The 26,337-nt window shown below is 42.5% G+C and overlaps 1 protein-coding gene across 2 annotated transcripts; it reads left to right on the plus strand.

The window, feature by feature from the left end:
• Nucleotides 1–419: 419 nt before the first annotated feature.
• On the plus strand, nt 420–26,277 carry rab3gap2 (RAB3 GTPase activating protein subunit 2 (non-catalytic)). Of its 2 annotated transcripts, none has more exons than XM_051957094.1 (35): nt 420–831; nt 5,682–5,797; nt 6,067–6,184; nt 6,255–6,336; nt 8,219–8,266; nt 8,356–8,431; nt 8,577–8,678; nt 8,897–8,996; nt 9,508–9,606; nt 9,850–9,998; nt 10,229–10,308; nt 10,796–10,888; nt 10,995–11,134; nt 11,413–11,608; nt 11,732–11,875; nt 12,740–12,822; nt 13,936–14,000; nt 14,105–14,195; nt 14,385–14,506; nt 14,649–14,859; nt 15,441–15,538; nt 16,301–16,409; nt 17,995–18,155; nt 18,293–18,467; nt 18,719–18,889; nt 19,885–19,991; nt 20,861–20,927; nt 21,127–21,197; nt 21,296–21,331; nt 21,425–21,553; nt 23,082–23,297; nt 23,846–23,935; nt 24,020–24,238; nt 24,402–24,566; nt 25,600–26,277. In XM_051957094.1, exons 1-35 carry the CDS (start codon nt 723–725, stop codon nt 25,750–25,752), a joined length of 4,191 nt encoding a protein of 1,396 aa, XP_051813054.1. In that variant the 5' UTR covers nt 420–722; the 3' UTR covers nt 25,753–26,277. The 2 variants fall into 2 exon arrangements, with proteins under 2 accessions (XP_051813054.1, XP_051813058.1); XM_051957098.1 differs by having other exon boundaries at nt 21,425–21,499.
• The last annotated feature ends 60 nt before the right edge of the window (nt 26,278–26,337 follow it).

Genomic DNA, 26,337 nt, shown 5'->3' on the forward strand with positions numbered 1-26,337 from the left:
TCACATTACAAATTCTGGAGGTTTGGGCTGTTTTACTATTACCAAAAGCAATAAATGTTAAAATGTCTCACAAAATGCACAGTTTCAGTCAAGCTGTCATTATATATTACTAACAGCCTATGGGCTCGCCAAAGTTCGCTGAAATAATACATATTACATGAAGTTAACGAATGGATTATTGTTCTCCTGTATCATTTGTATGGGAGGCAAATCAATCTCACCAAATTTTGAAATTCAAAATGTCTAACATGAATTGTTTTCTTTTTTTAACTGCGATTGTTAAAATTGTGCACTTAGGGGGTTTTGGTCTCTGGCTTCACCTGATTACCTTTTATTTTTCATACAGAGTTCTTTCGTTACTGTTCGTGAAAAAAAAACACTATTACTCTGCCTTTATTTTGAAATGCTGGCGGAAGCTCGACCCCGGAAGCACAGCGGTGTTATTATGCTAACGATGTGTCATGAACACATCAGGATCTGGGTGGGAACTGCACACTTTTGGGGGAAAAGAAGAGTAGCAGACAGTTGTTGTTGTTTATTTCTGGGACCTTTTAAGACAAATAAGAAACACTGTCTCCGTGGGTAGGCTGTCATAAAGTTACCACGATAGCAGGACTGAGAAACAGACTTTAACTGCTAAGCTACGCTGATCTTCTACTGCTAGCAAGAGGGCTAACTGGCTGATTCCGCGTCTTGGTGTGTCCTGACTGGACGGCAGAGGGATGTCCTGCAGCTTGTTGGAGTTTTGTTGGCTCCAGGAGCTCAAAACGGTCCGGGACTTCTTGTATCAAAGCAAGAAAACCGAACCAGCCGAGGAGAAGAATCAAACAGGTACCGTTAACAGTGTGTAGCATCAATATATATAACTAGTCAACTACCTCTGGAACTAGCTGTCCATAGCACTGAGAAAAGCAAAGCAGCTGCTCACTAGCCTCGGGTAGGTATGGGTTGTAGACTAGTCGGGAAGTTGCTTTTGCTCTTAATTGTTTTTATATTTTTTGTTAGACTTGGACTGACTTTATTAATTCCCAGAGAGAAATTCAGTTGTTCCAGCAACAAAATAGTAAACAATAAGACAACACAGAATGTTAGGGTAGGGCATAAAATGAAGGTAAAATAATACAGAATGTATAATATAGAAAAAAATCAACAGAATATACAAGAGTGACACAGAAATGTGCAAATCTGAATGTTCTTAGAAACGTAAGTAGGTGCAAATGAGTTTACAGATATACAAGTAATGACGTTAGGATGGAAAATGTTTCATCAGCAGGCAAAGTGAAAAGTCTTTTTGTGATCTGCCAGACACAGGATAGATAGATAGATAGATCCCAAGGGGAATTCAAGAATGACCTCCTGTCCCGTTCCTTGGAGCAGCAGGGTTGTATCAGTCTGTTACTGAAGCTGATCCTCAGATTGTCCACAGTTATCAGTTGAGAAAAGCAAGTGTTGTCAGATACAATAAGTCAGCAGCCTCTTAAATCACAGCGTACTCCATCCATCCATTATCTATACACCACATAATCCTCACTAGGGGCTAAGTCAACCTATCCCAGCTGACTTAGGGTGAAGGCAGGGGACACCTGGAGAGGTAACAGTCTGTCACAGGGCTACACACAGAGACAAACAATCACACTCACATTCACAACTTCAGACAGTTTAGAATCACCAATTAACCTCAGCATGTTTCTGGACTGTGGGAGGAAGCTGGAGAACCTGGAGAAAACACACACATGTACAGGAGAACATGGAGACTGCATGCAGGAAGATCTCAGGAAGGCCATGACGTGAACCGGGGATCTTCTAGCTGCAAAGCAACAGTGCTAACCAACTGTGCAGCCCACAGCCTACACCTACATTGCTCCACTTCTTAGTAGTTGCATTATTTCTAACTTTAGCAGTGCAATATTTCCTCTTGTGAACGATCAAAAACAAATTCCTTCCAAAGACTACACAGAAAATAGAAACCGCTAAGTAGAAACTCAGTAGAAAAACATGATTACATCTATGACGACTGAAAACACAAGTTAGAAAACTAAATGCACTGAAACGTAAGTGAGTACACGTGATTTTCAGTTAGCCTAGCTCCATGGTCATGGTTATAAAATGAACACCTGAACTTTCTCCGTTGTGAAGCTTTGGGAGTGCAGTTTTAGGACTCAAACATTAAACATTTGATTGTGACATTTTTCAAGGATGAAAAGGGATACAGGAACTTCAGTGACCAAATGAAAATGATTCGAAGCACAGCTGCAGCAGTAATCAGGAGGTGTATAATGACACAGGATACCACTAATCAGAGTGACAGTGGCCATAGACAGTACGCTAGTTTCACTCTACCTATGAAAAACAACCAGGCAATAAATATTTATTGTAATTGTAACACATTTCACTAGTCTGAGTCTCAAAGTGCTAAAAGCTAGAAACAAAGACAATTTAAAGTAGGCTAAAAGCTACAAATTCAGCAGTTAAAAGCCTTTTTAAAGAAGTGGGTTCTTAGTCATGCTCTAAAAGTTTCCAGGCTCTGTGCTGCCCTCGACTGGATGTGGAGGCTGTTCTACAGGCAGCTGAGCAGAAGGTCTGTCTTCCATGTTGGAGTCTGGTGGTGGGGGTGTGGAGAAGCAGTTTGTCTGCTGTACTGAGGGTATGGGTGGAGGATTAGTGGGTGATCAGTTCTTGGAGATAGAGAGGTGTGTGGCCGGTGATGTATTTATGGGTCAGTAGCAGGATTTTAAAGTCTATCTGGGATGAGACAGGGAGCCAGTGTAGGGAATGAAGAATGGGAGTCATGTGGGCATTATTTACATGCTGTCATCAGGATCCTGGCATGAATTGAAGCTTCAGGATGTTTTTCCCAGGAATCCCGATGAAGAGCCCATTACAGTAATCCAACCTTGAGGAGATAAATGCATGGACACGTTTCTCTACGTCTGAGTGAGTTAGGGTTGGACAGAGTTTGGAGATGTTTCTCAGATGATGGAATGAGGTCTTGCACAGTTGGGTTGTGTGATTTGTGAAGGTCAGCTGAGGATAAAACCCGACCCCCAGATTAGTGGCCGAGGAGGACAAGGGGATGGTCAGACCGTCAAAGCTGAGGTTGGACACTGTAGCTGGCAGCGCACACCATAAACCCTTACCAGATGACATCCAAAACAAAAATAACCTTGCTTGCTTTTGGTCACGAAATTGAAAGATTGTTCTCGTCCAGAATGAAAAGAATCAGTGTAAACAGGGGTGTTGTCATTTCTGCTGAATGGTTCATATCAGTGTTTTGCTTCTAATAGTAATTACTTTAGGGTTTTACCAGCTAGCCTCTGTAAAGTGCCTGATGGATAGAGCTTGATCTGTGCTCTGTAACACCAGCAGAGCTCAGAGAGGGAGGAGGAGGAGGTGGAATCTGTCTGCCCTTTTTGCTGTGAGTCATCCCACATGAGACACCTGAACATCTCACTGCAGAACACCAAACGGAAGAGAAGAACTAAACGAGCAGAAATAAATAAAAATAGCACCTGCACTTTTTGCACTCAGTCTCCAGACACTGAACTCCTTATTTCATATTGATACATGCAGACAGAGAATATGTTGTTACTTAATTTTTTTATTTCAGTGACATTGACCGCCCTCTCACTGCACCAAGGCATAATGCATTATAAATGTCCATGGCAACGGGATTTTGTTCTGGATTTGATACTGGCTCTGTCACTCTGTCTTCCACATAGTCGAGTATTTTTAGGTTATTTCCCCATAGAACAACCTTCTTCAGTTATTTCCCTCTTGTCTTCTCTCACTTAGTGTTTGCCAGGATGACATTTGCATTTCTGTGTTAATCAGCTGGATGTAGTCCTTCCATTTATCAAGCTGATTACGACATTTATCCTCTAATTTATCAATTATTTATTTCATGTAGTAATAGGATCTGCAGGAAACCAAGACTTAAGCAAAGAGAAATGAAGAGAAATGGTTCATTTACACACATGGACAAAATTGTTGGTACCCCTCAGTTAAAGAAGGAAAAACCCACATTTCTCACTGAAATCACTTGAAACTCACAAAAGTAACAATAAATAAAAATTTATTGAAAATTAAATAATCAAAATCAGCCATCACTTTTGAATTGTTGATTAACATAATTATTTAAAAAAACAAACTAATGAAATAGGGCTGGACAAAAATGATGGTACCCATAACTTAATATTTTGTTGCACAACCTTTTGAGGCAATCACTGCAATTAAACGATTTCTGTATTTGTCAATGAGCGTTCTGCAGCTGTCAACAGGTATTTTGGCCCACTCCTCATGAGCAAACAGCTCCAGTTGTCTCAGGTTTGATGGGTGTCTTCTCCAAATGGCATGTTTCAGCTCCTTCCACATATGTTCAATGGGATTCAGATCTGGGCTCATCGAAGGCCACTTTAGAATAGTCCAACGCTTTTCTCTCAGCCATTCTTGGGTGTTTTTGGCTGTGTGTTTTGGATCGTTGTCCTGTTGGAAGACCCATGACCTGCGACTGAGACCAAGCTTTCTGACATTAGGCAGCACATTTCTCTCCAGAATGCCTTGATAGTCTTCAGATTTCATCGTACCTTGCACACTTTCAAGACACCCTGTGCCAGATGCAGCAAAGCAGCCCCAAAACATTACTGAGCCTCCTCCATGTTTCACTGTAGGGACAGTGTTCTTTTCTTCGTATGCTTGGTTTTTGAGTCTATGAACATAGAGTTGATGTGCCTTACCAAAAAGCTCCAGTTTGGTCTCATCTGTCCAAAGGACATTCTCCCAGAAGCTTTGTGGCTTGTCAACATGCATTTTTGCAAATTCCAGTCTGGCTTTTTTATGAGTTTTTTTCAGCAGTGGTGTCCTCCTTGGTCGTCTCCCATGAAGTCCACTTTGGCTCAAAACAACGACGAATGGTGCGATCTGACACTGATGTACCTTGGCCTTGGAGTTCACCTTTAATTTCTTTGGAGGTTGCTCTGGGCTCTTTGGATACAATTCCAACGATCCGTCTCTTCAATTTGTCATCAATTTTCCTCTTGCGGCCACGTCCAAGGAGGTTGGCTGCTGTCCCGTGGGTCTTGAACTTCTGAATAATATGAGCCACTGTTGTCACAGGAACTTCAAGCTGTTTAGAGATGGTCTTATAGCCTTTACCTTTAAGATGTTTGTCTATCATTTTTTTTCGGATGTCCTGGGACAATTCTCTCCTTCGCTTTCTGTTGTCCATGTTCAGTGTGGTACACACCTTTTCACCAAACAGCAGGGTGACTACTTGTCTCCCTTTAAATAGGCAGACTGACTGATTATGAGTTTGGAAACACCTGTGATGTCAATTAAATGACACACCTGAGTTAATCATGTCACTCTGGTCAAATAGTTTTCAATCTTTTATAGAGGTACCATCATTTTTGTCCAGGCCTGTTTCATTAGTTTGTTTTTTTAAATAATTATGTTAATCAACAATTCAAAAGTGATGGCTGTTTTTGATTATTTAATTTTCAATAAATTTTTATTTATTGTTACTTTTGTGAGTTTCAAGTGATTTCAGTGAGAATTGTGGGTTTTTCCTTCTTTAACTGAGGGGTACCAACAATTTTGTCCACGTGTGTAGTTCCATCGACTGACGTTCCTGACTTAAAACATGTTTACTGGATTTTTCTGCTTGGTTTTCTCTTTCCTGATAGATAATGAGCTGTCTTGGGACACTTCTGACTGGGAGTCGGCATGGGATGGAGGTGATAACAAAGAGGGGGAATCCACGGACAACAACAAAACGGGACAATCCACTTCTGCCACTACGGTTTGCCATTTTTTTGTATTTAATCTATATAGTAGTATAATATACTCATATTCTCGTCTTTCTTCTAGTATATTCAGCAACAGGTGTGTTTGGTGTTAAAAATCCTGGATTAATTGAAGCACAGAATAATAAAATATTTCATATTTGAAACTAAAAAAGGAAAAAAATAGATATAGAAAGCCTCAAGCAACTTTCCCAACTGTCTGATATTGACATGAAGTGACTATTGCTGAAATCATTTGCAGATATGATCCTCTTCCTTCTCTTAGGTGGAGGAGGAGACGGCTGGGCAGAAAGACCCCTGGCTGCAGGACTGTGTTGTGTCGCTGTCGCCCTGCTCTGACCTGCTAGTTGTGGCTCGTGAACACAGGGCGGTCTTTCTATCAGGTGTGATATTCAGACACGCTATGTGTCAGAGGAGTTGTGTGTTTCTGTTAATGTTTCTTGGTTCTTACAGCTAAATGGCGTACAGATGACAGCGGCAGAGAGGAGATGACCCTGGCTGTGTCCTGGTCTGGAACCCTCAGCTCTGAAGAAGGGTGAGAAAGTTATGCTAACACGAGAAGAAATGAAAATGATAAAAATAAAGCGGCAGAGTTGATGATGGGGAAATCTGTAAGGCACTGAAAGCAAAATAAGGATGCTTTCCAAAATAATGCCATCAGTAGTTTTTTTTTATTGTATTAACCCTTTACGCTTCAGTGCGTCGTAGGTGTACCGCCAGCGGTACACCTACTAATTTGCATAGGAATTTCAAGAATGTCCGACGGCTGCAAACCCAATTATACAAACACTATACGCCGATGGAAAGCTTAGATTCTCATGAATCCGCCGGTATAAACCACTTTCAGATGTGATTACCACAGCGGGTGAGAAAAACACATTTGTCCGACAAAAACAAATATTCATCCATCCGTTCTCTATACACGGCTTTAACGTACACAGCGCGACTCACATTTCCGGGTTCATTATTACACACAGAAAAAAATATTCCACAAAAAACGGCCATAATCCAACCTTGGACATCCAGATGACACAAGCCAGTAAACTATTTTGTCCAAAACATGTCCTGAAGTCGGTATAAAATCCACGAATCGGTCGTTTTCAAGGAAATGCACCTCGCGATGTGCGTCCAATATTCCCTGTATTTTTCGTCATTTTTTAAATTTAAAAATAGAATATTAGCGATTTTTTTGTACTGAAAACGGCTGGAATTGACTGAAGCTTAAAAGGTTAACTTCATGTAAAGGTCACAGAGCAGGAACAGCTTAAATCAAATTCAAAATGACACCACTTCATCTAGATACTGTACAGTTGAGCTAAGTTTGTAAGGAAACTTTAAAGATGGGTTGTTCTGATCAGTATCAGTGTTGCCTATCTCTTCCCGTAGTCCCAGAATGACTTCATGGTATTAATGGAGATGCTGTCTCTTGCAACACACCTTGTTCTTATTAGATACTGATAATTGATAACTGAAGATAGCTCTTCATGACTGTAGCTATATTGGAACGCAGTGGAGTTATGTGACAATTGGCATATGTTTGTTAATCTGTCTGTCTGTGAGCAACATTACTCAAAAACAGACAAACAGATTTGGATGAAATTTTCAGGGAAGGTCAAAAATGGCACAAAGACCAAGTGATTAGATTTTGGCAGTGATGCGACTTATAGTCTGGATCCACGGATTTGTTAAAAGATTTCTGTATCATTGCTAGATAGCAGCACAGCGTCACTGTAACCATGACAACAAGTGAACACTACATCAGCTGATTGTGATTCTACTACAAATCCACCACTGAGGACTTATCAGGACTTATCCATCAGAAATGATAGAAGAAACAGTTGATCAAATTATGGGGGTGTTTCTGAGTCCCATCAATTCCTGTCACTCAACACATATTTAGGTCATCCGTTTCAGTATCCGTACATAACGTACACATGCAGAACACACAGCTGTGCTCAGCGTGAGGTCATTTTGCGGATTCATCTGTATTAAATGGACACATTCTAATGTGCTGTGATTTCTGATCATCAATAACTAGTTAAAAAATTCTACATTTCTGACATATGGGGGAATGAGCAGCCTTGGAGGAGGACTGCACTCTCTCAGTGCTTTTCTTGTTAGTGTTGTTGTCATGCTGCAGAAATAATTTGAGACTTGTCAGATGCCCTTTTAATGCTGCTATGTGCTTTTAAAAAATATGAACATGTTTTTTTTGCAGTGCTGCTTTTAGGAACAAATGATAAAGATGACACTATGATAGAAACTACATGCCAACTTCAAATATGAATTTAAAGATGACAAAAACTTTGTAGGGCAAATAAAGGTCTTGTGACTGCTGTGGAGAAACAAAATGTGAGACGAGCACTTGAACTTACAGACTTTACGTTCTGCTTTGTGTCTGTTTTTTTTTCTTCCAGAGAGTGTGTGAGCAGCGCCATCTGCATCCCCTTGGCAAGCCAAAAGAGGTAAGAGTTCCGTACGTGTGAAATAAACAAGGAAGAGCAAAATGCGTATGTGTGTACATGTTAAATTCTTTTCATTTTTCTGTGTGTAGGAGCTCCACTGGGCGACCTGATTGGACATGTGTAGTAGTGGGTTTCACATCTGGTTACGTCCGCTTCTACACAGAGGTACTTCCATATTCTGTAATATCCCTACTTGGTGTGGGCTGTAGTCTTCGGCAACAGATTATTTTTTCACCTAGTCATTAAAGCCTAAAGCATTCAGTACAGTCTGTGAGTAGGAATGACAGTATTTGATGTTGTGTCCTGTCAGAGCGGGGTTCTGCTGCTGGCCCAGCTGCTGCATGAGGACCCTGTGCTGAGGCTCAAGTGTCGGACGTATGAGATCCCTCGTCATCCTGGAGTAACTGAGCAGGCAATGCACACGTGTCAAGACTGCGTATCATAACTACTCTAATAGTTTGCATTAAAAAAAGCCACACTAATTGGATTTCTTGTTCAGAATAAATGTATTATTTGCTAAAAGACCAAACAGTTCCTTTGTCTGTATGGTTAGTTTTGAGGTTAAACCTGCAGAACACACATCTGTGGAGCAAACAGAAAACAATTATTATTGATTTCCTTTTGCTGCAGCATGAGGAGCTGAGCATCCTCTACCCTGGTGCTATGGTCACTATAGATGGCTTCAGTCTCTTTCAGTCTCTGCGGGCCTGCAGGAACCAGGTGGCCAGAGGTACTACTCTTCAACACGTGTTTGTGTGTGTTTGACCAGCATGAAATCATATTGGTGTGTGTTTGTCTCAGGATGAGCACTGCAGTAATATTTTCTTAAATGTTCAAGTGTTGTTGTTTTTCGTTTGCTGGCTGTTTGGATAGTGTTTGCCACAAAGCATTCAGGTACTAAGAATACATGCGCGCACTTATTCTGTACTACAACCACACACACAAACGCACAGAAGTTCTGTACATGGCCTTTAGAGGTTAGTAGCTGAGCTTCAGCAGCATTTGAACATCGAGTAGTGCTCTGTGATTTTGACTGCTCCTGCTGTGCCCATGAATATGCCGTGCGCCCTAAAGCAGTCCTTGTTATGATTAAGGTCAGGTACTACAGTTTTAAATGGAGCTACATGCAAGGCTTGTCTACCATGCTAGCAAAAAGCAACCAACAGATAATGATCACACATAGTCTCTTCACTTGAAGCGTCTTATCTTGCGTTGCATCATCAGCCTCTCTTTCCATTCAGCTGCAGCAGCAGGTAGTGATGTGATCCAGCCTCCTCCCCTGGCCTATAAGAAGTGGGGCTTACAGGACATGGACACCATTGTGGACCACAGCAGCGTGGGTAAGAGGCAGTTTCAGGATTAATAGCTGATTAGGATTGACTGATGTGACTTGCCTACTTTTTACCTTCATTATTACAGGTGTAATTTACTGATAATATTTTAGCAGCAAACTCTGCAAACCCTCTGTATAATATGATGTAATATAACTCTGTATGAATTATAATGAAGGAAAGCCCTTCTGATATGCAGCATTTGTATCGGTGAAAGGCTGACTTCATCCCACTTATGTCTCCTGCTGTTAGGCATTATGACACTGTGTGTGTTTGACCAAATGAAGAACGCGTCTATCCTGGGGGGATTCAGTGCTTCAGTCAAAGGCAGCCCCCCCGCCATGAGCCAGTATGTGACGGTGGGAGCTGGGCCATACACAGGCTTTTACTACGCTGTAGAGGTGAGTGTGTCCAGGAGAGATGGAGCAAGTCAGACTGTTTATTTCCTACTTTGAATAACTGTAATAGTAGCATGTCAGTTAGAGGATGAACTGGTGTATAGAAAATGGATGGATAGATTACCTACACGAATGACTTGCAGGGAATAAGGTGGAGATTGTGTATGAGTGTGCAAAAGAACACATTTTTCATGGTGAATTCAGCTTTTCATGATGTCTTTGTGTGTCTTCAGGGAAGTTCCCAGCCTCTCCTGTCACATGTGGCTCTGGCTGTGGCCAGCAAACTCACTTCAGCCCTCTTCAGTGCTGCCAGGTGTGTTGTTGTTTGTTTGTGTGTGTGTGTGTGTAGAACCACATCGTGTAAGGACAATAATGAAGCAATTAAGGCAAACCGTACTGAACAAAACAAGGTTGGGGAATGAGTAATTGTAGCCATGGAATGTGGCAAAGCTATCCATCATAGCTTAATTTGTGTAGAGCATTGTTTAAAAGACAGATGGAGCTGTCCATACTGTGCCCACATACACACTAAATGCCTTTTCAGACTGACACACTTGAGGAATGCTCTGCTGACAACCCTCTGCTGCTGAAACGGCACAAAGCAGCACAATCAACACTCTAACAGTTTGTTGTCTGTTCAGTGACAACTTTATCCGTACTGTGAGACAGTCTGTTTATCCTTCCGGTAGATTTCACTGTCTTTGAAATGTGTCTTTTCTCCTTTCCTGTTTCTCATTTTATTTGTGTCTTGCTCACTTATTCTCTTTTTTTCCTTGTGTCTGTCCATGTTTTCCTCTCAGTGGGTGGTTAGGATGGAACAAGAACAAGACTGAAGAAGAGGCTGTCCAGAAACAGAAGCCCAAGGTGGAGCCTGCTACTCCTTTAGGGATCAGGTACTAGTCATGACCTCTCAGTACAAATGCAATCCCTATTGATACCAGCTATCTGAAATTTGTTTCTGTCTTTCCTTTGTCCTTAAACCTGACCGCTGTCTTCCAGATTCGGTCTCCCAGACTCCCGGCGCCACGGCGAGTCTATATGTCTGTCCCCATGCAACACACTGGCTGGAGTAACGGATGACTTTGGTCGAGTTACGCTGCTGGACTTGGCCAGGGGTATTGCCATCCGCATGTGGAAAGGTGAGAGGAACTAAGGAATGAATGATGCATAGGTGTTGTAAAAAGAAATCTTTGTCAAGAATTAAATAGATACCACAGAGCTGTTATGAACATGTAGAGATCCATTGCTTCGTTCTTCTGTCCCAAAATGTATCTTAAATTTAAGTGAAAATTGAAACCTCTCAGATATATTCATAAGGCCTGAGGACACAGACCATTGAGCTATCACTTGCTAATATTTTGTGACTATGTGAAGGTATATAATCTGTATGTCTGTCATCCATGTACCTTGGCTCCAGGTTACAGGGACGCCCAGCTGGGATGGCTGCAGGTCCCAGAAGAGCGTGGTGATCGGGAGTTCTCCCCCTCTGCTTCCCTTCCCAGACGCCATGCTCTGTTCTTAGTCATCTATGCCCCTCGGAGGGGAATCCTGGAGGTGTGGGCGATGCAGCAGGGGCCTCGAGTTGGTGCTTTCACTGTGGGAAAGCACTGCAGGTACACACAATAAAGCTTCTAACTGTTTCTTCAAAACAGGACACAGTGAGTTATGGGAAGGCTAGAGAATAGTATTCAAAAATGATATGTAACATATGAATTTGTGTGTGCATGCTCTTCCAGGTTATTGTATGCTGGCTACCGTCTGATGGGGGTCAACAGCGTGACCAGTCAGGGCTGGCAGCTCCACACCCAGCAGGTTTGTCTGATGGATCCGTCCACAGGAGCACTGAGGACAGTGAACGTCCCCTTCCACCTGGCCCTCAGGTTGGTGCACAGGCAGAAACACACTGTAGGTCTGCTGTCATTTAGGTATTTTTTGTACAAATGCCCTTATTGCTTCACTTAAGGTTCCTTAATGAGACATGCACTCCATAATCTGATGGCATCTGAACGTGTCGGCTTCATGTCTGAATGAGCATTTGGTCACCTTTCAGTAAAAGTCTCGACAGAAGTCTTTTTACTGTAGACCAAGTAGCATTCATGTGTTTTCTTTAACACCGCAGGAGTCTGATTGAGTTGCGTTAACAGATAGGAGCAAGATTAGGATATACTTGGATGTGTGTGCAGTGATTTGGGGAAGACTTTTTCCACATTTCAAAATAAAAACATCACAGAAAGCTCAAAAGAGAGTTCAGGTCCCAACGTTGCAAAACTCTTCATATAAGTTGACTTTTGTTTCCTTTCCTGCCATTACAAACATGAAATGTCCATAAAAATAAACTTCTGTGGTGAAGAAGGTCTGTAGCAGGTCAGATTAAAAGGATTTACCAAAAATTAATATTGTCTAGGTTTTGACAAACCTTAACATTTGACCAAATTCAGTTTGTTGCTTCTAGCTGTTTATAGAAGTGTAGTAAATCCAATCATGAGCTCATGCTATAACATGCTAGCAGAAAGAAACATATGACACCCGAAATTTTTATTTACTTTAACAGGAAAGGTTCACAACCCCAACTTGAAAAATCTTCATATTATTATTCTATTTTTAAAAATGATTTTAAGCACAAATGTCAGGCTGCTATACTTGAACAATTTCATTCTGCACTACAGCATGAATTCTAACATTACAACATGAAGACTGTTAGAAATCCACTTTAACTGCATCCTTCTGTTTCTTCTCCATTTCAGTGACAAGAAGAGCGAGCAAGCCAAAGATATGCACCTGGTGAAGAGACTGACTACTCTCCTGAAGAGCAGAGATGTGGAGCCTGGTAAGAGACACAACAGTTCAACCTGACAGAACATTTAGAACAGAGGTGTCCAACATGAGGCCCGTGGGTCAAAAGCGGTCCTCCAGAGGGTCCAATCCGACCCTCAAAGTGTAAAAATTCCAGAGAAGACATTTACTGCGGATTGTAAATTTGTAAAACTATAAACTTAAAATAATTTCTAGATCATGACAAGTTGTTTGTATCATAAAGTAAAATACTAGATTGTTCTTTTGTCATTTTGTGTCTCATTTTGTAATATTTTGTCTTGTTTTTGTCGTTTGTTTGACTTTTGTCATTTGTCTCATGTTTTTGTTGTTGTTTCTCGTTTTGTTGTTTTGAGTTTCCTTTTTGTCTTGCTTGTGTTTTCTGTCTTAAATTGGTCATTTTGTGTTTTGCTTTATTCGTTGTTTTGTGCATCGTTTTTGTTGTTTTGTGTTTATTTTGTCTTGCTTGTGTCGCTTGTCTATTTTTTGTAATTTTGTTTCCCGCTTTTTTCATTTTTTGTCTTGTGTCATTTGTGTAAATTTTTGTTCTGTTTTTGTTGCTTTGTCAAATTTTTTGTCTCTTCTTGTTTTGTTTTGTGTCGTTTGTCTTGTTTTTTTGTCTTGTTTTTGTCATTTTGCGTGTCATTTTTGTAATGTTTTGTCTTGTTTTTGTTGTTTTTTTTGACTGACTTGTCGTTTTGATCATATAATAAAATACTGTATCATACAGTCTCAGATATCTGTGACTAAATGTTGTGTTCCTTTGTCGACACTCTGTGATCTGGAAGTTGTAATGTGGAAATGATAAACTGAAGCTGAATGTTGGTGAAATTTAGTTTATATTAAGAAATTTCAGGTTATTCATAATATTTCGTAAAAAGATAATTCCTTAAATGTGAACATTTTCAGAATGGACTTTATTTGCACTAAAGCAAAGGAAACATTTGGAGTTATTTATACGTTGTTGTGTTGTGATTTTACTGGTCCGGTCCACTGGAGATCAGCGTGGGCTGATTGTGGCCCCTGAACTAAAATGAATTTGACACCACTGATGTAGAAGCATGTGGATGAGATGAGTGAGGTTTCAATCTATGTTCTTTCCTTTCTTTGCTTATTGTTTTTTTTTCAGATATTTTGGAGAGCGAAGCCAGAAGTATTCTCCTGGATATCAAACATCCTGCTATCAAGAAGCAGGTATGACTAAAGATCCGTACAGAAGCCCCCTCCACACACTAACTGATGTGCACAGTGTGTGAAACAGTCAAGGTTTAAACTCCAGTGTCTGTATTTCCTTTCAGGCTCTGGAGTCTCTGCTATCAAATAAGAATGCTCCTGTCTCTTGTCTTACAAACATCACATGTGCCTTACATGACACTTTAAAGCAAAAAGGTAAAGTATAAGTCTGTTGGTGAGAAGAAACTAATTCTTGAGATTTTTATTTTATTTTTTTCAATATGAAATGCTTAGTAGAATTAGGTGAATTAAAACTTTGGTTGTAGATGGAGTTCTTAGTTATCTATGATAAATTCACCAGCAGCTTTTCCCTTGTTATTTCTCTGATGTTTTTTTGGCTCACAGACCCTGAGGAGGTGGACATCACATTACTCCAGCTCTGCTCCTCACAGCTGAAGTTGCTTCAGCTGTACACTGACATCCATCAGCTGCATTCTGCACCAAATGTTGAGGGCTCCACTGAAAACGTGCGAGAACAAACACACACATAAACGCACAAATACAGACCTTCCTCATATGTGGTCTTTTAAACCTTAGCTGTCATTCTTCATGATTTTGCCTCATGAAACTACAGTTGTGCTCCAGTTTGTGTTTCTCTCCACCCAGCAGGACTCCCTTGAAGGCATAGAAGATGAATTGTCCCGTATTGGGCCAACATTGCAACACTATGCTCAGCACAGCTCAAGACCCAGCGTTTCCTTTGCCCAGGACTCACCTGACTCCCCCCCACCTGCCCAGACTTTCCTCTCTCAGATGGAGGTCACAGATGATGGGGAGCTAAAGGTGATTCGTGGGTCTGAAGCTGAATGGAACCAGCTCGGTATGATCACATATTTATCAACATTTCTGCCTCGACTTTCAACTTTATTTCAACTTTGCCATAAAAATCTAAAATTTAATAGCCCCCAAGGAATGCGGTGGAGTTATATGATGATCAGCGTTGGTCTGTCTGTCCATCCATCTGTTAGTGACATTACTCTGAAACAGAATAACGGATTTGGATGAAATTTTCAGGGAAGGTCAGAAATGACACAAGGACCAAGTGATTAGATTTTGGCAGTGATGCAGCTTATAGTCTGGATCCAGGGATTAGTTAAAGATTTCTGTATCATTGTGAGATCACAGCACGGTGTCACTGTAACCATGACAACAAGTGAACACTGCATCAGCTGCCAGCTGATGTGATTGTGATCCTACCAGACACGTGGTGTAAATGTATTAAACTAAGGTATGGATGTTAAAATGGCACAGGAAGTATTTTTGCAAGCCACTAGGGCAGTTATTTAGGATTAAATAGAAACAAGTGAACCTTTCATGTACAGAAATATCAGTGACACCAGACAGAAAGGGAGAGAATGGCACAAATCCAGACTGAGGTCTTGCTCTTGTTTGTCCTTTCAGGAAACTTTTTGTTCTGGGGTTGTCTGTGTGGAAAAAGCCCACGCCATAAAGTCTGTGAAACACTCCAACAGGCTGGCATCAGTCCACAGCAGCTACTGGTAAGATGCAGGAAAGTACTGACTGATTGAGGTGAAATTAGGATGACTTTAGCTGCCGGTTACTGTTAGTGGCTGAAAAAGACATTAATGAACTGTGTCCAAATAGTGATGACATGCAGTTTTTAGTACTTCATACTTAGAATTGTAGAAGAATTTCATCATTAGCCTAGCCGCGCTAGACAACCCACGGCAACGAATTTAATTCTCTGCCAGGGTGGGTCTAGTTACCCTCCATAAGGCTCGAGGCTGGATTCTCCTAAAACTGGCCGGACCAATCACCATGAAGTGTAGAGTCAGAAGGCGGGGGTAACTAAGTGACGACAGAGGCGCGACGATTCTGACAGAAACAACCAGCGCACAATAAACAGTTATCTTTTGACTCGGCTTTGGCCACAGCCCTTAAAGATTTGAAGCTAAAATTCAACTTGAAAGATAAACAAAGGACGGCGCTGAAGTGTTTCATTGAGAAGAAAGACGTATTTGGACTTATGCCGACGAGATATGGCAAAACCAGTTGGCTCCGCTGGTTGGGAAGCTAATGGGACTTAGCCACAATCCGCCGGCGCTCTAGGAACTCCGTCAGCCTATTCGTTGCGTTGATTGGTTGTACACCTACCCAATTGCTGCAGAGTGATTTGAAAGACAACCTTTTGGCCCGCCTCCCTCCCTGTTGAGCTTCCCTAGACCCTTGTGCCTTCAGAAACATGGGGCTAGGGCAGCTAGGCTATTTCATCATTGTTTTCTGCTTTCTCTTTCTGTCAGTCTTTGTTGCTGAGCGTGTGGCTGCAAAGGGAGAAGGAGGTTCTACAGAAACCAGTGGAAAGTGTTCGAAACCTGCACACACTACTGGCTGCTCTTAGTAACATGAAAGGTATGTAATCTGGTGTAGTGTGGGCTAACCTTTCTGTGTGTGTCTTTAATGATCATGAATCACATTTTAGTGTGGTTTGGGTACAAATCAAAATAATAATATATTTTATTTGTATTCTTTTCAAAATAGTCAAAGACACTTTACATTATGAAATCAGGAAACATTAAAACAGAGGAAGAGCATAAACAAAGTCAGAATATGTTAGTATTATGTGTTAAAAGCAGTTCTGAACAGGCGGATCTTGATGAACGATTTGAAAGTGGTCAGGTCGGTGCAGTCACAGATGTGTTGGGGCAGATATGGAGAAGGCCCCAGGGTGGAAAGAGAAAGTTTGCAGCGGAGGAACGAAGGCTACGGGAGGGAGTGTGGTGGTGGAGCAGGTCTCTGAAGAATGGAGAGCTTTGTGGGTCAGCTGGAGGACTTTGAACTGGGTGCATTGTGGGACAGAGAGCCAGGGGAGGTTTTGGAGGAGAGGGGTGATGTGTTCATGGATGTGATGTGTTCCTTATGTGAGGAGGTGGGCAGCAGAGTTCTGGATATTCTGAAGTTTAATGAGGACTTATGAACCATAGAGGATGCTGTTGCAGTAATCAGAAATCATCTTAAAGAAGTAAAGTTAGTGACAAACGAACCCTCCTGCCCTCCTCTCTCCTCCCACGACCTGGAATTGGTTCTCACTCCAATAGTATGGAGGATCTTCGTAGTACATCAATACAACTTGAGGAGACAAGGACAGAGGAGACTTGAGGAGGAGCCTAGGACACAGAAACACTTGCCTGGGGACCAGACAGCCTTTATATTGTGTATTACAAATACACATAAAGTCAGTCTGGAACTGCTCCATTGAACCAAATCTAGCCCAGAGGCGGGACTACCGATCACAGCTTGAATTGGAGAGAGCCAATCAGCGTAACACATGTGTGACGCAATCACTAAGCGACCTAACAATTGCCTTTCCGCCATGATGTTTTGTAGTTTTAACAGCTTCCTTCGCCGTACAGGGGTCCTGAGGAAAATCTAAGCTCTCCCTTTCAACAGTGGAGGGCAGCATTACGCATTCTATCGTACAGCCTGCCGGAATTAAAAATACATCCTTTTTAAAAAGAAAAGCTTTAAGAGCTGCTTCTTGTTGAGGTTTTAAGGACAAATTCAGCCCGTACAAAACAGGAAAGCGCACGAGAGAAACCTCGCTCTGTTGCGGTCGCATCGTTAACTCCCGCCTCTGGTGCTCTGATTGGTTCGGTCTGATCTGCTCGGAGCTTGAAAACCTGTCAAAATGTGTCAATGGAGGAGGGCTAGACCATATTCCCGTATATCCCTTATAACGGGGATACAGTCTAGCTAAGCGAGGCTACAGAAACACAGCTGCATCTAATGCTGAAGTCTTTAGTGATGTGGCTGAACATGTAAATGCTGCATCTTTGTGGTCTGACCAGTGATAATGCCATACTACACATCCTAAACAACTGGTGTCGTTTAAGACTGAGTCTGTAGACCAAAGGAAGAGCTGAGACGTGAGTGAAGGAAGCAAGGAAATATGTTGATTTAAAATCTCCAAGAGACCACTGTCTCTTCCTCCGTTTAGGTGCGGTTGAGGAGTCCTGGGACCCCCAGTCCGTCTCCCCCTGGTGGCAGCAGGTTCGCTGTACGTGTATCCAGTCTCACAATGCTGCCGCTGCTCTGCTAGCTGCCCTGGTCGCTCACCGTGCTGCTAAAGCGAGCATCACAAGTCGGGCTGACAGCAAGGTAAGAAGATTCATATATGAGAGAAGTGCTGCCAGAAAATAGTTGAACCCCCATTTTAATGTGACTCAGCGCTGCAGCTCTGTACTTCTTAGAATACTGTCAGCCGTTCTGAACACTCGCTCTGTTCTGTGTGTTAGCTGCAGTCAGAGTGGGAGGCGGTGTCGCTGGAGCTGGAGCAGTGGGTGGTGTGTGTCCGGCAGCTGGAGGATGTTCTGGTGCTGCAGACTCTGCTGTTGGTGCCTCCTCTTCAGGGGCCAGCAGGGGGCGCTACCGTCCAGTGCTCCATCAAAACACTGCTGGAGGGAGGCACAGGTAGGCTGCAAATAAGAAGATGCTCAGGTAGATTTCATGCTGTCTGACTCTTGTCTTTTAAATTTTTGTAATTATTTTTCTTCTGAATGATTTGTGTCTCCAGTACCTTCTTATGTTGCCTTTCTTCTGTTTTCCCCTCTTGTTTCCTTCCTAAGCATCTTTCTGTCTTTCCCACGGTCACTCCAGGTTACCACCCTGTAGGTTCTGTCAGTCTCATGTTTTGTTTTCCTTTTTTACGTCTGTCTCTTCAGGTGGAATTGCAGACAGTGTTTCCAAGTGGGTGTTCAAGCAGAGCATGGCCCCTGAGCGGCTGAAGGAAATCCTCCAGAAGAGAGAGAACACAGATGGAGATGATAAACGGCATAAAGAAGGGGAAGAAGGAAATGAGGAGAAGGGCCAAAAAGACCCAGACGGGACAGCAGGTGAGGATGAAGAGACATTAGACCAGAGCTCAAACCATTCCTCCAGTTATTTCAGTGATTTGATTACTAAAATTCCTTGAGGCAAAATTCTCTGAATTGAGGCTTCATTTAATCCACTTCACACTAAACCCCAGGTTCCTAACTGGTCCGGGCCCAGACTTCATCCTTCATCCTATACAGACGTGGATCTATAATCAATAAATAAGGGGATTTAAAATTTGACGCTTCTTTTTTAACTGGTGCAGCTTTTCTAGTGTTTACGGCTTTTAGTAGATCAGAATCTGAACTATGAAGACTTTCTAAAAACGGAAACCTCAGTCAAAGTTAGCAGGTATGAAGGTGGTTTTCAGCTTTCTTTGTTTGCTCAGACTTTCTACTTCAAACTTGTCACACAAACATTTGACTCGTTTTCCACTAAATGAACTGCTGGTGTTCAGCTGCTTCAGTCAACAGGTTGTTTTAATGGAGAACAGTGAAGAACATCAAATTTATGACGGCAAAAAGCTGCGACTGGGAATTATCTGTGGCAGGAAGGCTGGTAGAAAACTGTTAAACATTCGTTAATGTATTTATTTTACTGATCAATGCAGCTGATTATTGATAGCAGACAGCTGCACAATAAAACTATCAGACTTCATACATTCAAACATGATATTGTATTGAAGTAAATGTAGGTCTGACACTGTCTGAGAATGAAGGAAATCACTTCAAGTTGAACCAGAATCCGATTACCCGATTAATCATCAGAATGATCGATAGAATACTCAATTACTGAAATAATCGATAGCCGCAGCCCTACATTAGGCATTAATACATTTATATTTTAATTTGCAAACTGTCACATTAAAGAGCTCCACCATCTTGTTAAAACCTTTGTAGGTGTTTATAGCACTCCTTAAGCAGTTTAACGTCTGCAGCAGTGCTCCTTATTTCACTGAACCTGTTCATGTCTTGATGTCCAATCTGCATCAGTCACTGTCCTCTGTGTTTTCCAGAGCTGTTGGTGGCTGTATGCCAGCGGTTCCCACACTCCCTCTCACCTGACTTGCTCTTTGCCCACTGCTGCTGGGAATATGTGGTGCAGTGGAACAAAGACCCAGAGGTGCACGGACACACACAATACACACACACACACACACACACACACACACAATACACACACAATACACACACACACACACACACACACACACACACATATATATCATGGTAGAGACTGCGATTTGGTAGAATTGGAGTCTCTACCAGTAGAAACTCCAATCCTACCAGTAGAGATTTGTCAGGGCTAAGGTTAGACTTTTAAGGTTAGGGTCAGGGGTCAGATTTAAAGTTCCATCTCTACTGGTAGAGATTACAATCGCAAACTCTACTGGCAGAGACTCCAATTCTACCAAATCACAGTTTCTACCCTGACATATATATCATACTGACACACAGATTCACACTACAGTAAAAGTTTGGAGTCACTTAGAAATGTCCTTAGCAGTTTTTTCCAATGAAGATAACATGAAATGAATGATAAATCCAGTGTAGACATAGTTAATGTGCTAAATGACTATTATAGCTGGAAAACGGCTGATTTTTAATAGAATATCTCCATAGGGGTACAGAGGAACATTTCCAGCAACCATCACTCCTGTGTTCTAATGCTACATTGTGTTAGCTAATGGTGTTGAAAGGCTAACTGATGATTAGAAAGCCCTTGTGCAGTTATGTTAGCACATGGATAAAAGTGGGAGTTTTCATGGAAAAAACATGAAATAGTCTGGATGACCCCAAACTTTTCAACAATAGTGTAGGTACAAAGTAAAACTGATCTTCTCTCACAGCTTCTTCGTTCTGGTCATGTCTGTATCCTATCACTAGCAGCAGTGAGCCTGTTTTGCTAAGGAGTAAAGTGAGGTTTCATAAGTGCAAGGAAACCAACACTTCTGTTCTTCCATCTGAAGTCTCACCTGTTTCTGTTGGTAGGAGGGTCGATACCTGTGCTGGGCTGTGGAACATCTGAAGCTGATCTCCAGTCCTCATATTCAGCTGGGTTAGTGGTCCAAAGCCTTTTTACATCCTTATATATGTTTAATCAGTAAGAAGTTTTTATAATGTGAAGGAAGTGGAGTAGTTTTCTTTATTAGCTGGTACTGTTACCGGTTCTCATGTCAGTGTCTCCATGTTGTAAATCAGTAGCTCCTCATAGTGACAGTTCTAAGTGTGTCATTGGAGTCTCTGAATTGTTCCAGGTATTTCTACAATGATGTGGAGCACATTTATTGTGAAGCGTTTCTCAGCAGCAGCCTTCCTGATGGAGAAGGTAAATTACACTCACATAGAATACAGCAGGCTTCTGAATCTCTGGACTTTTTTGAGCCTGTGAGGCATCATATTACATTTCTACATTTAATTCTGTAGGTCGGGAAAGCACCCAAAGATCGCCTATGTCGACGGGTAAGTTTGTGTTATGCTACTCGTTCATTACTGCATGGATCTATGCGGTTATTTCAGATTGAAAGTGTTCAGCTGCATATGCTTTGTGTGCAGGATGTCGGAATGGGAGATAAAGCCATGACGTCTTTCCTGGGCTGCTGTGTTCAGTTGCTGCAAGTCCTCATGGAGGTGACTGGAGAGTTGGTTAAGAATCAGTGCCCTTTGTCTTTTATTAATTACTATGTAAGTAAAGAGACTGCAGATGTAAGCATGGAGAATGACCAGTGGCTCGCATAGATCCAGCACAAAGCATGGACAGGGAAACGCAGAGGACATAAAGAGGAATAGGTTATTAATAAGCACATTGCAATGAGATTTTTGGCTTTTTTTTAAGAATGCAGAGGTACACTGCCTGTCCAAAAAAGTTGCACACTCTAATATTTCATTGGACTGCCTTTGGCTCTGACTATGGCACTCATTCACTGTGGCATCATTTCAAGAAGCATCTGCAGTGTCACAGCATTTATTTCTGTCCAGAGTTGCATTCATTCTCTACCCAGATCTTGTAATGATGAGAGAGTCGGACCGCTGCACAAAGTCTTCTCCAGAACATCCCAAAGATTCTCAGTGGGGCTGAGATCTGGACTCAGTGGAGGACAATCCATCTCATGCTCCCTGATCCTCTCATTCTCAATGTGAGCCCCATGAATCCTGACACCCACTGATGAAGAAAAACTCCACTGATGTAAAGACCTGGTCATTCAGTATCTTCAGGTGTCAGCTGAACTCATTTTTTGGAACATAACGTTGGTGAACCTGACCAACCCCAGATCATAACTCATAACCCCTACAGGCTGGTAGACAGTAGACATGATGAGGGCATCACTTCATCTGCCTCTCTTCTTGCCCTGATGCCCCCATCACTCTGAAACAGGGTAAACCTGGACTCATCAGACCACATGACCTTCTTCCAGTGCTCCAGAGTCCAGTCTTTATGCTCCATAGCAAACTGGAGCCTTTTGTTCTGACTAGCCTCACTGATCAGTGATTTTCTTAGAGCTACAGCTGTTTAGTCCAAATCCTTTGAGTTTCCTTCACATTGTGCACGTGGAAACGTTCTTCCTTCCACTATTAAACAGCTGTGAGTTCTACTGTTGATTTCCTATAATCATCTAAGAGTTTGTTTTGACCACATTAGTTCCTGGTAGATGATGGTTCTCCACTATCCTTCAGGTTTTAATGATGCGTTGGACGGTTCTTAGCCTAATTTTAGTTGTTTCATCTCCTTAGTTGTTTTCTTTGCTTGATGGAGGTCAATAATTTGACCCTTCTGAGACAGATTAACATCCTTTCCATGACCACAGGATATGTCTTCCGACATGGTTGCTTAAGAAATGAGAAGCTCCTCACTGCATCAGCTAGGGCTAAAGAAGTTGTTGCAGCTGAAACGTGTTCATCACGGCAGTAATTACCCAGTGGAAGGCTGTCATCTACTTGCTCAGTTAAATCCAGGTGGTGACTTTTTTGTACTGGCGGTGTATGCTGTTTTATTGCCTGCTATAAGAGGAAGTTGTTTAGCAAGGTATGTTAGTTTGCTTTGAGAACTGCTGCGAATACTCAACTGTTGTCACTAATATACTACAAATTAATGTCAGATGTGTTGTGAATGATTCCAAGCTACTACTACCATTACTAAAACACACGGTTACTTGATCTGCATATGGAACACTCAGCCCTTCCTCCTCACCATCTCTGTTCGTTTATCTTGCAGGCCGACTCTGCAGTGGAGGAGGTTTCTGCTCCAGAACTGTCTGTGGAGGAGGCCTGGTGTGGAGCTGAGGGTCCTGCCTCCATAGCTGAACTGGCCCTGGATCAAAGAGGCGTCCACTTCCCCCTGGTCCAACACCACTGCCTGCTAGCATCTCTGCTTCACGCTGCGATGACCTTCAGCCTCAGGGTGAAACCACTGAGCCTGTTTGATAGTAAGGTCAGTAGACAGACTCCTAACAGACACGTATGCTCATGTTGACTGAATGTACGACCTCTTCTATCCACCCACACTTAGGAGAAAAGTGAAGATGACTCAACGCGCTCTGCCACTAACCTTTAACTCTCTGAACCCTGAGCTGCTTCTGGGTGTATTTTTCCTCCTGGCCTCATTTTTCACTCTGCTGTAGAGTTCTGCACCTTTTATGGAAACAGAACAACCACAGCTGGAAGTACGACCAACTCAAGAATGTGTTCAGTTCAACATCACACTGTTCTAAAGATTATTCATTTTTTTGGGATTATTTATTCTGCAAAACTTGAAAAAAAAGTCTCCAAGCCCCCGCCTGTGTTATGAATCCTGGAAAAAAAATGCGACTCCACATATCATGGATATTTTGCTATTTACCTTTTTCATTTGTTTCCATGTTTGTGATTTTTTTTTTTAGGACAGCATTCCATTTAAACCGACCAGCAGATTTTAGGGTACATCATGGAAATATCAATCAATGAGACTCTACATTTTCTGCTTAATGTTGCTGTGTGTAGGGTAAGAATGCGTTCTTTAGAGATCTGACCACCATCCAGCTGATGCCCAGTGGAGACATGGACCCCGGCTTGGTGTCACTACGGCAGGAGGTGAGAGATAAATGAAGAGCAGAGGACAGGAAGAAGATGTAGAGCTTTCCTACCTGCCGTCTCATCTCTGTTTCTCTGTCTCAGTTCCTCCTTCGGGTGCTGACCGGCTGGGTGCAGGCTATAGATGATTTTTCCAGCTCGGCCTCCGGTTCTCCTCCTCTGCCTTCTACTGGACCCAAGGCCGACTGGTGGCCCTCCATGTGTCTGGAGCTGGGCTCCCTGCTGCAGGTCAACCCAGACATCCTGCAACGGCATCTCGTCTGTGAGCTCTACAACCAAGGCCTGGACCTCCGAGCTGAGGAGGTAAAGGAATGACGATGCAGTGTGATGTCACAAACGGCATTCTGTTGTTTAATCTGGCACCGGATTATAAAGACTCACTTCGGTCATGTCAGATTAAAATTTGGATGCGAAGACTTCTGTTAAACCTTCTTTGATCACTTGTGCTTTGCCATCCTCCCCACAGGTGATGTTAGAAGTGGAAGATAAGGATGTGCTGGGCTCCCAGCTCCTGGTTCTGACTGGGCAAAGGCTGAGCTACTCTCTTCTCCACAGTCAGAGCCAGACCCAGGCTGCCATGGAGCTGCTGGCCCGCCTGCCCCCCACCCTCTGCACATGGCTGAAAGCTATGGTGAGAACTGCAGCTCTGCTCTGAGCTCTGCTGTCTGATCCCTTTAGTTAGAACATGGAGCATTCAGTCTGTTCTCTATGTAGCATTCTACATGTAACTTTTAAAGACAGAAACAAGAGAGGAGGAGGATACAAGTAGAAGTCTGTGGAAAACATGGCCCCAACCTAACTAGATATGATCAGTTGGAGACCGCTGACAGTCGTCCTCAAACCAGAGTCATGAAAATGTTCAACCCAGTTTAATATCTGTGAATAAAGATCTGAAAAGTTAACAGCTTTTACACAACTGATTTTAATGTAGCATAATTAGAGATGGGCCGAGTAGAACCAGACCCACTCTGACTGGCTGAGTGCTTAGAGTAAATATGGATTTTTATAACCAGACCTAGCTGTGTGGTGCTGAGTCAACATGTGGCGCTTTTCCACTAGCACTCTACTCGGTTTGTGAGGTTTTCCATTAAGACTAGTGCCTGGTACCAGCTACTGTTTTAGTACTTACTGGACTGAGGTTCCAAGCGAGCTGAGTGGAGCCGATAATGTGACGTCTACAGAGTGCAGGCCTCTGATTGGACAGGGAGTGACGACACACGAAAGCGACTCCTTCATGAAAAGCAAACCTGCCTGTAGAAAAAAAAAACTGGCAACAGCAACGGTGCACATTTGTCTTCTTTTACTTCGAATATGACAATACGCCACAGACTGAGCAGCAGGTTTACTGTCGCCTCCATGTCCTCCATTGTTGTGTTCCGTTTGTGTCGCACACAAATGACGTTAAGGGACTTCCAGACTGCCATGCTATGACGACTCCATCCATGATGAGGTGGTATACAGTGTAACTAAAAACGACCTAAATCGAGTCTAGTAGGCGCTAGTGGAACAGCGCCTACGTTGACATACAGACCCCTGGCAGGAACACTGAGACCACAACTGACCCACTAGACTGAATAGAATCAGGATTTCTACCAACGCAGGTGCTCTGTTGGACATGGAAGCCTGTGAAACAGTGTGGAACATAGTTTGTTTGTGTGCTGCAGGACCCCAGTGAGCTGAGGTGTCCCCTGGTCCCTCTGCCTCAGACCAGCCGGCTGGTCGGCCGTCTGATCGAGATGCTGCCAGAAAAACACGCCCAGTACAGCCTGGCTCTACACCTGCTGGAAGCCATAGAGGCCCTGACCACCGAGGACTGACCTGCTGCTGCAGAACGATGGAGAAGGCAGAAAGACAACCCCAGCATATGCAGCATCAGAGACACAGTGAACAGAGAGAGGAGATAAGAGCCTTCTTACCCCACCTTCATTCTGTCATTAAGGAGGTTTTGTTTAACTCATGTTAATACTGATCACTTCATTGTCAGATTTATTGTAGGTGTTGAATAGAGTGGAGATCACAGGCTTTTAACCTTTTTTAATTCATATTTTTCTGCATGTATCATAACTGATATTGAATATTTGTGTTGTTGAGTATTGGGGGGGGGGGGGGGGGGGCAGTTATTAAGGAATGGGGCAAGTCTTTTCTTGGTCACTTCATGCTCATTTCACTCAGTTTGACTTCAACATGTCCTCTGTGCCATATCAGACTTCAGACAGTTCTACTTTCTTTTCCCCACAGACAGCAGATGTATCATAAAGAAATCTGGAGCTTATTTTTATTTATATTTGCAGACTGTCCTCACTGGCCTCCAAAGCAGAATAAAGAGATTTATGAAATGAAAAGCTCCCTCTAGATGTCTTTGCTGAGATGATGTTCTGGGTTACTCATTTTAAACACACCTG

The sequence above is a fragment of the Acanthochromis polyacanthus genome, chromosome 1, assembly GCF_021347895.1.
Source record: "Acanthochromis polyacanthus isolate Apoly-LR-REF ecotype Palm Island chromosome 1, KAUST_Apoly_ChrSc, whole genome shotgun sequence".
Taxonomy (NCBI): Eukaryota; Metazoa; Chordata; class Actinopteri; family Pomacentridae; genus Acanthochromis; species Acanthochromis polyacanthus.

Coding starts and splice junctions, on each gene's coding strand:
- rab3gap2 (XM_051957094.1), top strand. CDS start 723: ATGTCCTGCAGCTTGTTGGAGTTTTGTTGGCTCCAGGAGCTCAAAACG. Junction 14,196..14,384: donor TGACACTTTAAAGCAAAAAG/GTAAAGTATAAG, acceptor TTTGGCTCACAG/ACCCTGAGGAGGTGGACATC. Junction 23,298..23,845: donor TGAGCCTGTTTGATAGTAAG/GTCAGTAGACAG, acceptor TGCTGTGTGTAG/GGTAAGAATGCGTTCTTTAG.